This window comes from Platichthys flesus, chromosome 5 (assembly GCF_949316205.1).
Source record: "Platichthys flesus chromosome 5, fPlaFle2.1, whole genome shotgun sequence".
NCBI classification, from domain to species: domain Eukaryota; kingdom Metazoa; phylum Chordata; class Actinopteri; order Pleuronectiformes; family Pleuronectidae; genus Platichthys; species Platichthys flesus.
Genome location: NC_084949.1, coordinates 1,295,566 through 1,307,892, shown reverse-complemented (window position 1 = coordinate 1,307,892; position 12,327 = coordinate 1,295,566). Strand labels below are relative to the sequence as shown.

Genomic DNA, 12,327 nt, shown 5'->3' with positions numbered 1-12,327 from the left:
TCTTAAAACCATCCCTACGGGCCACCCTGTGTGGAGTATAGTGAAATTACATTATGGTTACAGTGCTTTCAGAAATATCTTTTGAGAGATGACTGTTTGAAATGAAGAAGTTTACAGGGCTGTGGCCACACTGAGAGATGAAGTGGAACACTGAATCTGATACCCAAATCTCTCCAAAGAGCCAAAACTGTGCTGTGAATGTATGGACTGTCAGTTTATTTTTTCTATGGGGTCAGATGAATCCTAAGAAGATTAAATTTGTATCAGTTTTAAATTGTTTAACTGTCATCAACTCTCACCTCTTGATAATATAACTAAAACATGGTTAGTGACCCAGGTGATTTCTCCTATTTGGAAAAAACCATACAAATCCTTTGAAATGTTTACTTTACTTTTCCTTTCACTGTTTGGTTCTCACTGCTCATAATTGTTAGCATGACTAAGTCACTGAGGTCATTCAGTCTTTCAAATGGATTCACACACATTACGCCTCTGCTATAGCCGGTGAATGGTCATCTGTGGCGTTTGTCTTTCCACTCGTCAAAGACAAGGTCACAGTTAGGGATCCAATTTTTGATGACAATTTCAATGAAAACACATATTCATACATATACATATCACAGTTCTCTTTAATTCAGTGACACATTGTTTAACTTTTTCACATATTCTTCTAAAGCATTGTTATTAATATCTACACCTCACGTATATCAACATAATACATATATTCTGCTCATCGGTCTGTTTTGCTGGCCTGCATTTCTCTTTTATTTATCAAGTTCATTTTAACAATGTAGCACATATTCAACATTAAAAAAATGCTGCATGGCTTTAACTTTTCTTTGAGTGCATTTGTCATCATCATACATCCTACATTTACCAAACAAGAGTCTTGAGGTTTAATAAAAAAAGGTTTTTATACCCGCAGCAATCTCACCTTCAAAACTTTAATTATATCTGTTGAGACCGTCTGTTACGCACATTTATACACCGGCCAGACCCTTCCCTCTTACCACTACAATGATTGGACGTCAACATTTCCACCAGGTTACCATGAGAAGTCTTTCCAAAGTGAAAGACCCAGGGCAACTCCTCAAATTGTTCATGTGCTGGACATGGTGTGCAAAGCTTTTTATGTACACTATGGTGCAGAGTGAAGTTAGAAAACTTTGAGTTTATCATATTGTGATAAATTAAGATTGTTTTCATTAAATTAAATAGAATTTTCTTTGTTTTCACGTGCATGTCTTCTGTACAATGATTCAATATATTGAATGTCAGCTACTTCACAGGCCTGTAATGCTTCTAAGTATAACAGAGTGCTGGTTGCTGGTTTACTACATTTTTATTAATGATGAATGTATCGCGTTTCCAAGTCACACCAAACTCAGCACTGCACTTCCCATGACCACTGGAAATACACATGCCAAGTCAATTAGATGACTAGTTTGCAAGATTTGTGTTCCAAATACAGAATTTCAAACAGCCTAGAATTGTTCCGTACTGTGAGGGGTTTACAGACAGGTTTCTCTGTGAAGGATGTGTGAATGCAAACTTCAGAGTGAGAGCCTCCGGAGTTTCTAATAAAGCGCTTTGGGTGGTCATCAAGAGTAAAAAAGCACTTTATAAATACAAACCATTTACAGCCGGAGATCTTCCACAGGAGCGGGTTGGTGTGTTGGTGACATTTCTAACACACAACAGACGCGAAATGAGAAAACAAAAGCAAACCCTCACAAATATTTCATAGACGAAGACGACAATAGAGTTTCTGGTGAAAAGAGCTGACACTGTAAACAACGTGCAATGTGCTGTAAATAAAAACATGTGATCTATCAGAATTAATACAATAGATCCTACCTCTGCCTGCTGCACCAAAATGTACTGTTATTGATGTATTTTGTAGTCATTTATGTTAAGTACAGTAAACTACATGCACAAATACAGGGATAAAAAAAGTACTTATAAGTCCTATTTCACTGCCAAACTAATTAATTAATCTTTTTTTTATTATTATTTATGTATTTAAGTATGTATTAATGAATGGCCTTTACTTATTTATTCATATCTTATCAAGTTGTTAAGCCAATTTTTCATCTACAGAGTACCATTAACCAGAAGTTTGGAGGTGTCCCCCATACAACGTGTCTTTGGGAAGGATACTAGGCCCCAAATTGCCCCTGATGGCTGTGCTGGCAGTGTTTGATTGATGCACGATAGGGGAAGAAAATGCTAACTGTGAGGAAACAGTGCTAACCACTGAACGACCGCGCTGTCCAGTTTCTATAATTATTAGTTCTGATATTAGCAGTTTCAATCCTACACAGTATGCTGTGAGAAGGTAAAACAAAATGTCTAGACCTGCCCATGTATTTGGATGTGAAACCAAAATTTAACAGGTTCTACCCAGACCTAAAGATACTGCATTCTTCCACCAAATGTCATGGTAATTTGTACTGTAGCGTTTGCATTGTCCTGCTCATTAACAACAGACAAACAAGAAAAACCTAACCTCATTGGCTAAGGTAATTCAAAATCTTTGGAAAGTTCATTACACAACAATGACTAGGAGTAGGAATCTTCAAGGTTTCATGCATATTAAACCTATGAACTAGGACCAAGTACTGCATGAAACTTTAATTGTGTAATTGATTTGATCAACATTTCATATATTGCAGTTCTTTCAAGGGAATGTTTTCAGTCTGTCGCAACAGGTTTTGAGATTTTTCATTAACTGTATTAACTAACAAAAAGATTGAGAGCTTAATCCAAATAGATTTGATAAGAGATGTCAAAGACTTTAGATTGAATATGTGGATTTGATAACAGCTATGACAACATTCAATTGTAGCCCTAATCAAGTGTTGCTGTGACTGCCATCTAAACAAATATGTTATGTCTGCAGTAAGATATTGTTTTATGTTGGAGACAAGTCAAGAAAAAAGAAGAGCTCTTTGTTGTTCAGCCAGCAATCAGTGCATGACAAAACAGACAATAGATAATACAGTGTAAATAAATACACTACTTATTTGAATGACAGCAGGGACAAATTAGCTTTTAAATCTGTTTGTCCTGCACTTAGTGAATCTTAAGCAGTTTTATCCCACCAAGAGTCGGAGGCATACAGTGAAAAAAGTCTGCATTCAGTATTTTATTTAAGCACATGTAGAGAAATAGTGAAAAATAAGTTTAAAAAGTACATCCTATAAAGAATAGCATCTTTCCAAGAGACAGTTATCATTGTTACTCATACAATGTCACAGGATATGCACGGATGTATCAAATTTGTATCAAATGAGCTGAGCTCATGTTTTCCATTTAAATTCATGGGTCTGCCGGCCAGGACAAAGAAATTCATTCGCTTTTCTTAACTATACAAACAAATGAATGATCTATCCCTAAATTGAATGAATATATCCTGTTCATTCATTACAGAATACGATGCATAAGTAATTTGTTAAGAACTGTCTGTCCTGTCATCATTCATGTTGCGTGAAAAGAGATGGGGAAACAGAGAGAGATGGTGCATATGAATAACAAATTTAGAGTGAGGTGATTGAAAAAAGAAAGAGGGTTGGATGTCACTGAATAAAGTGTGTGTATTCCTCGGAGCTCTTAAAGTTGAGCAATTCACTGGAAAAAAAAAAAAAAAAAAAATCAGGAGCAAAGTGATTAACAGAAGCAGCAGCACACAGTTCAACTCGACAGAATATGAGCTTCTTAGAGTACATACTGCTCACAAGCCGGGTCAAAATGTGATTTTTAAAACAAGCTGCGTTTTACAAACTAATCAACTTCATGATAAACTAACTGATAAAAGTAGATATATTTGACAGAGAAATCATTTTGCAGATCTAATCTGTTCTAGTAGGTATTGAGGGACTCAATGGTTTAGGTGAAATGTTTTAATGAAGTGATCATATTTTGAGTAGGTATGTAGATTCCTGTCTCTGTGTGTGGAATACAAATCCAGCAAGTCCGGCAACTATTTGTACAATCATTTTGTGTGGAGGCAATTTAAAGCTTTGTGTAGCAATTGAAAGCTAACTAGTGCAGTGCCTGTTGTAAACCTGCCAGTTTGGAAAAGGTCATAAGTGAGTCCTCCTCAAACAGTTGGACTTATTGTTTGTTTGTGTGCTGGACGTTGTGTGCAGAGCTTATTATAAACAGTCTATGGTGCAAAGTGAAATTAGAAAACGTGTTTATTGTAGCTGGTAAAATCATTTTTTATTGTCAACGTTTCTTTTCATAAAATGAAACTGAATGTGTTTTATTACTCTTCATGTGTGTGTTTTTTATTGAATTTTGGATGAGTTGATGTGTTTTCATAATGCACGTCACTATTTCTGGGGTCTGTTAAGCAGCCAACACAATCTCCCGTCTTCATCTTTCAAAATAAAAGCTCTGCAATCCTGCTCAATATAAACCAACAAACAGGAAGGGATTCTGAGTATGATTTTGCCATATTATTATAGTAACACACCTGTGCTGTGTGTCTCAGTTCCATTACGTGAAACACAGTTATTACATAATCAAAATGAGTCATTCGACTCAAAACCAGATCATTTATACCGTATTTTTAGCACACGAGCAGTATGGAGGCATGTTGTGTTTTTTATGTTTTATTACATTTGAAAGAAGTATCACCAGATGCTTCAATTGTATTGTTGGTGTATTGGTGTTTTTCACATACCCCTCTAATCGGCATAGTGGTGAGTGGATAATGAGTGAATTTTAATTTTTCTGTGAACTATCCCTTTAAGTTTTGTCACATATTGTAAAGAACTGGGACAAGCCTTACTTTGTTAATACTTTCTGTGAGGACAGGAATGTGATTGTTAATTTACGTTCATGAAAATAATGTTACATGATTAATACGAACATACATGATGTTTTACAGTTGCATTCATGCATTGATGAATATCAGTGCAGGAAGCTGTCAGGCCTGGACTAGAATGAGGACTCAGATGCAGAGAAGTTCACGTACAGCAAACTTTATTGCGTTCAGATCCTCTATGATGAGTGACAACTTACTTGGCTATGAAACACTTACTAAATCTTTCTAGGACCTGGCAAAATAAGCACTAGGAAAAGAACAAGGTTTATAAACATAAGTCACTCCCGAAGGATGATAAACAAAAGGCTCGAGTAATAAAACAAGCGCTCCCGAGGGAGGAAAAACCAAGCTATGAAAAAAGGACAAAAGAAAAAGCTCACCTAAACAGGAGGCTCATCAAACTAACTAGAACTCACTGAACATAAATCGCTCCAAAAGGGAGGAAGAAGAACAGATTACCAAAGAACACAAAACGAAGCTAAAGTAGAAAAACTTTAACAAACAAAAAATCACTCTCAAAGAGGATACCGAAAACAACTTACGTGGTGTAGAAAAGATCAAGGCAAACCACGACTATGGCTCTGGACAAGGGCTTAGGTGCACGAACAAGAACGAAACACTTCGGCACAAGACAAAGCGGAGACGCAGACTATAAGCACATGAGGGTGAAGGGAACAGGTGGAAACAATCCGGAATCAGTGACACATGAGGAAGGGCAAGTGACCTGAAACGAGAGGAGAGTTAGGATTTCAAAATAAAACAGGAGACAGAAACCCCAAGACAAGACAACCCTCACCGCGGTGTGACAGAAGCTACATCACACAATACACAGTACATTTAGATTGAAAGGTATGTGGGTGGCTTTGTAACCTCCATACTAATGAGGTGTTTTTGCTATTCAGTAGATATAGAATCCACATTAAAACTTTGATTGAAGAATCAATCAAGGGAGAAGCATTAATAAAACAATGAATAGAAGCATACAACATGAAGTGCATGTCATATTGTTAATTGGATGAAACTACAAATGCTATTTCTGTCTAAGCTGATATGAATGTGCCTATGTACATCTTTATCCCTTTTTATGAACACACTGGATGTGCGCGACTCACAGAATTTGTTTCATTGTAATAAATTAGTGCAGTTTTAATGCGGATCATACAAAAATACTCATAGTGACTAGCAATCAGACTGCGGATTGTTAATTTCCGCATCAGCATGTTTGGAGCCCATAATGTACACTGTAGTTGAGTAACACGCATTGATGTCACTTTACAGTATAACAGTCACTCTGGAATGGTGACTTGTTGTTGTGGCACTTTTCTTGTCTCGATGACCACTCAAAGAGCTTAACAGTACCATTCACACACACATTCATACAATGCATTTATGTGCAGCAAGGACACTTAGGCACATGGAATGGTAGACCGTGATCAAACCGCCAACTGCCTGTAAACATCCCGCTCTAACACCTGAACCACTGGCGTGTATCATTTTGTTGGCAACAGTCCAACACCGCCTCCCTCTCTCTTTTCGAATTTCTCTGGCTTCATCCTTTATCTTCTTTTGTCTATGTTCCTCTCTGTGTGTTTGTCTTTCTACCTATGCAGCTGTACAGCAGCATGCCTCTATGTTTGCCTCCAGCACAAGCAGAAGCATTATGGAAGTGAAAGAGCGACGTCCTTATTGCTCACTCACCAAGAGCCGCCGGGATAAAGAGGGACCGTACACTGGTGAGTTTGATCAGATCGCTCAGTGATTCCTATTAATTTATTTGTTCATTTATTTGTCTCTCCATTCACTTGTTGGTTTAGTCATTAAATGTCAGAGATCAGTTTATTCAGAATCAAATCCAGAGATCAATTAATTTAGGGAATAACACTTACCAGAAGCGTTGTTAAATTTCGCAGTCGTCTGATTACTGCTGCTATGATTACTTGCAAGACCAGGAAGTATGTATCAAAGGGCGTCTTTTTCATATATCAAGAGGAGGACCAACTTATAGTTTTATAGTATTATACAATACTATAAAGCGGAAAGTCTCTAAATTTAGATAAATTAATGTTAAAGTTTTTATCCAGAACTTTGGTGAATACAATAGTAAAACTGAGATTTCAAACCAAAAATAAATAACAAATATTCAAAATTCTAAATAAAAAATGAACTATCAATTAAAACTAATTTAATTTTGGACTTCTTTTAATTACTTAATTAAAAATGTAGTAAATGTTTTGATATTTGAAATCTTTGTTTTTTCAGTTGTCAATTTTATGTTTTCAAATTCAGATCTTGATTTTTTTTCTGTTTCAAATCACATTTTTGTCAGTTTCAAACTTTTAGCCTGGTTCTGGCTTTGGTGGTGTGGCATTTACTGAGAGAAAGCATTTGTTACCTGCACGCTGGTACCAGCAGGTTGTCTTGGTGAATTTTAGGTGGATATTACGCTGCGTTTGCAGTTGTGTAGAAGAGGGAAACATCAGTTGATCAAATTAAAATTGTTTTATTATTAATAACAACGATGTCAGTTTGCAAATCTCTTCAATAAGGTGTATATAAAGAATATAGTCACACTTTTTGCATGTGTTCCCAGAGGGCAACTTGATCGACGAAGTTCCCCAGCTTTTTCTGTTCAACTGTCTCTCAGGAATCCACACTCCTCTCAGTTGATGCTACGCACCCAATGCGAGATCCAGACCTAAAGTTTGAAACTTTTTTGAAAAAATATAATCTCAAAGTAAAAGTCCTGATTTGGCTCTGAATACTTCCCCCAGTTTGACATCAGACAAACCAGCATTAAAGTAGCAGATGGTTTACAAGTCACTACCAGTAGCATCTAGGAGAATCAATGACTTAGCATAAATAGCCCATTGAAAAAGTGAGGACTGGCGAAAATGTTCTCATTTTCCCAAAATATCCTGATAGGGAGACTGTGCTCCTGAGCAAGATATCAGTACAAGTACACACAAACACACACACACACACACACACACACAGTGAGTGGTGGTGTTTTGTCATAACAGCCATGTCCTCTCATTATGATTGTTTCAATATTAGAAATACAACCTTTGAAGGCATAAAGCATATTATTATTATAAGTAGTACTAGTAGTATTAACATTGCAACTAACCAACATTTCAATTAAAAATTCACGATACTTGAGTGTTTGTGAATGTCCCTTCTAGGTTCATCAGGAGACAGTGAAGACTGTACCATTGGCTCTCAGGGACTACGAGTCCCGACTCAGAAGTCTTACTCGTCCAGTGAAACACTCAAAGCCTTTGACCAACACCAAGACCAGACCAGGTAAGAACTGCCATTACAGACAAAATAATGTCTTCTATCTTGCACTGAAAACTTTGTTATTTTATCTTGAACAATGACAGTGGCTTACATTATTCCATAATCCAATGGATACTGTTAGACCTGTATTGTGGATATATCCAGCATCAGATCATATATTTAAATGAACATTTCTACTGTACAGTTTTTGCTCTTTTGGATTGATTAGAGCAATGCTTTTTCTAAATTCCCATATGAGCGCACTAATATCTACTTCTTTAAGCTGTTATTTCTAGTTCGTTTAAACTAAAATAAATTGGCGTTGCCATTACTGATTATGCTAATGATTCTGTCTATGTTGATTATTCAGTAGTCTTATTGGCTAAGACACAATTGAAGTTAAAATGTATTCCACTCTTTAGTGTTTATGTATATTTGGTTGAGAATGGCAATGTACTATATAAGGTGCAGCACATTCTGAATGGATATATACTTTAACACCTTTAACACCTTTAAATTGAATTTTACTTTAATTTGAAATATATATTTCAACCTTGAAAGCCACCTTAGCTCTGCTACAATACAATATAATTTTACAAATCTTATACAAGAATCTTTAACTATTCAGTTAACGTCAGTGGCTGTCTTTTATTATAGTAACACATCTGGCAAATTGTGTCTCCGTTCGTTGATAGGTTACTCTACGGGACAACCAAGGGACACAAGGAGATGGTTCACCGTGAACAGGATGATTATAACAGACAAGGTGAGTCCATTCAAACAGACACAGACACAGATGCTGTGTGCTTTCCTCTCCTTGCTTATCTGTGCAGACCTATAGCAATAGGCCTCACCTGATTAATTAAATAGGTTACCTGTACTGCCTTGCCATCGACTCCGTGAAATGTCATGTTTATTACAAAAAATTGTAATCTCTATTTTTTCCTAATACAGGTTATTTTCAAATGTATGATTACCATGACATTGACACACATTTAAATGTCACACCAAGTTAATCCTGATGGAGTATATCCAAACCTAAACCTGTGGTATTTTATTATTCTGTATTAGGGCATGTATTTGTTGACAATTTAATTTTAGTAAAAACTTTCTTATTGCAGGAATGGTCCACAATAAGAAGGAGCATGTTAAAGTGGTATAGATTATTAAGTTTGTGTGATGGAGGCTTTAATGAGTCATTGAAAGTTACACATCTGCACATTAAAAGAGAAAAATACTTAACCAGAGACACAATCCATTGTTCTCCAGCTCCAATTAACACAGCGTCAACATTGGAGGAATGAAAAAAATCATAATTACTCATTCATCTTATCACCTTCGTTTTCATTGCTGGCCTAATTGGAGCTAATTTAAAATTAATATAACTTTTAATTGAACGGCAGCACTTGTTATCTCTTGTTGTGCCATTAATTACAGAAAGCTTTTATAATTTCCTTTTTCATATGCTGATTAAAGATGAAGAGGCACAAACTCAGATTTTACAGAGACTTTGTTTGTCAGCTTTTCATTTATATTTTAGACGATTGTAACACATTTTATTTGAAACTGAATTCAGCCCATTTCCAACTGATGTGAAATAGGTTCATAAAATTTAATTTCAAAGGAATTCCGTAAATGTATCTACTAATTAAATACTTTCCCCAGTCCGCATGCTTTACAATATTGCTGGCAAATGGAAATAAACAGAAGCCCATTTTAAATGAATGAGAATTAAACCAGTAAAACAATAGTTGTAGATTTGGACTGGTGAGATGACTTAAATCGGTGATTAAATTCATGTTAATAATCTGAGTTGCACATGTTTTTAAGGAAACCAATCAATTCAATTCAATTTTACTTGTACAGCATCAAATCATAACAAACATTTTTTAAGGTGCTTTACATAGTGAGGTTAAGACTTTAACATTTTATTATTAAAGTTTAATGTAGTCAAGCCTATCCTCACCTATGTGGTTTGCTTTCTTGGTGTCTGCTTCTTTTTTCTATGGCTGCAATTGTATTTTAAGGGAAATTGCAGTGCGAAATAACCAGTCAAAATCCATTTTCTAGAGACCCTTTCAGAATTTTGTTCTCAAGTGTCAATCAAGGGGTCTGGGAACCCTATATTTCAAAACCAGGAAAACTGTTTCATATTATTTACCATTAGATTGAAGAGCAAAAAAATAATTGGATCTATTTCAGGTCCGCATTTCAGTCTTCGTCAGCTGGGAATCTGTGACCCCCCGTCACGTCGTGGCCTGGCGTTCTGCTCTGAGATGGGCCTTCCTCACCGCGGGTTCTCAGTTGGAACAACCCCCGACTTAGATACTGAGAGTCAGGCTGTGATGTCACCGGACCGCGCCATGCGGCTATGGGGCCGTGCCGGCCTGGGTAAATCATCCGGGAGGAGTTCCTGCCTGTCAAGCCGTTCCAACTCGGTGCTGACTCTTACTGATACCGAGCATGAGAACAAGTCAGACAGCGACAATGGTAAGTATTCCTCTTAACCTTTTCTCGCTTTGTTTTTTCTTTTCATGTGCAGAAACCCTCACCTAATACATTTTTGTATTTTTGTATTTCTTCAATTTAATGGCTTTGTTTGTGGTTAAATTGTAGTCTGTTATTGACTGGAATATCTCCCCTAGAGTTACTCATTAAATTTCAACTTTTTAGTCTTTATTGTGGTGTTTTTGAAGTATGCATAGGAAGCTTGTTTCGATAGGATAGGTAAATCTCCTGAAAACTGTAATGTTCACCATCAGCATGTCTAAGTACTCTCATATGTATATTTGGAAATTCCCTTCTTTATTCTACGCACTAGAAGTGGTTTCCTCAGTCACTCCAATGCCCTATCTTAACACTAACAGGATACAGCACGTTTCAAGGGAAATATTTTTGGGATGGAATCTGGTTTTAATGCTCACATTCAATTATTAATAAAATTGAAGGAATTGAAGAAGATTTGAATACTAAAAATAAAATGCCAGTTTTGATTGTATACTCTAGAAGGAATGTGGGACAAGATTCATTGGATATTGTTATTTACTAAATCAGAGAATTGAAAATTTTTCTCTAGTACAATCAGAATATGGCTCTGCTGGTTGTGGTTTGTGTGTGAGAGAGATCGGGAATAAGGTGTGCTTACCTTTTTTGTTCCGGCAATTTTTCTTATCTCATCATTCTCTAAAGACAGTAGCAGTGGTTAATGCCATTGGATGTTGTCAAGAAGGTAATAATTGAACAATTACGCAAAGCTTATTTTCCTATATTTGTATTAATTTTCACTGGAAGATTTTTGTAGTCTGAGACAATTTGATTCTATTCATTAAATGCTAAAAAATGTAAGAGTGTGATTTAAATGCTCAAGCCTGCAGTAGATGTGATATGATTAATTTGTCCTGGACTAAATATAATTAAATATAGTAATAAGTAATGGATGTTATTTTCTAGTTTGGTAATATTAATGTGATTGTGTTTCTGAAAACATAAAAATGTTTTGTTGCTGAATAAAGGATTTTGAAATTGAAGCATCCATTTAAATAAATGAAATAGCCACTATGAAAGAGGGAAAAAAACTTGGATCATGGAGAAACAGGGACTGTCCTCTGCCTGTCTGGTTTTGCGGGGAGGATGCTGAACACAAAAAGTTCAGAAAATTATTTTAATGTGTCCTGATGTGTGTCATGTGTATGTTTGAATTATATTCAGCATCCTCAAGTTAGTTTTTTTGAGCAGTAGTGAATTATCTTCTTCATAAAGGACTTTATTATTACACACAAAGAAATACACGATGAGCTAGACAAATTCACACAATGGATTGTCATTAGGAGATGTAATGTTGTAATTAACAGCGAGATAAAGCGCTGAGTCATTGTATTTGTAATATTAAGTTTGATAATGTTTTTATTAAATGGCATTATGCCGTCGACAGTAATGCTTTGGAGGTTTCACCCATTTCTAAAAGAGAGTCGTCATCAAGTTTTCAGAGGCTAATTGGCTCTTTATAATGCAGTTGTGTGTGTGTGTGTGTGCGTGCATGTTTGTGTGTGTGTGTTTGTGTGTGTGTGTGTGTGCGTCCCTTCTTGCTCTCATTTGTTTGTGCCTATGAGCTGCAGCTTGTTGGTTTTGAACATTTTAATAAATGAAAGACATATTTGTTCTTCCCACGGGCACGTCCAAACCAGTATGTCTCATATGTTCTGAGACCATGGTGA

At 36.1% G+C, this 12,327-nt stretch overlaps 1 protein-coding gene across 2 annotated transcripts in view; it reads left to right on the top strand.

Moving 5' to 3' along the window:
• The window catches only part of LOC133953412 (teneurin-3), a 355,699-nt gene extending 344,169 nt beyond the window's left edge, over positions 1–11,530 (top strand). For both annotated transcript variants that reach the window (XM_062387329.1, XM_062387330.1), the window contains 4 exons: positions 6,445–6,567; positions 8,017–8,137; positions 8,809–8,879; positions 10,316–11,530. In XM_062387329.1, the coding sequence (XP_062243313.1) occupies positions 6,465–6,567; positions 8,017–8,137; positions 8,809–8,879; positions 10,316–10,620 (600 nt within the window). In that variant the 5' untranslated portion in view covers positions 6,445–6,464 and the 3' untranslated portion in view covers positions 10,621–11,530. The remainder of the gene's footprint in view (positions 1–6,444; positions 6,568–8,016; positions 8,138–8,808; positions 8,880–10,315) is intronic.
• The last annotated feature ends 797 nt before the right edge of the window (positions 11,531–12,327 follow it).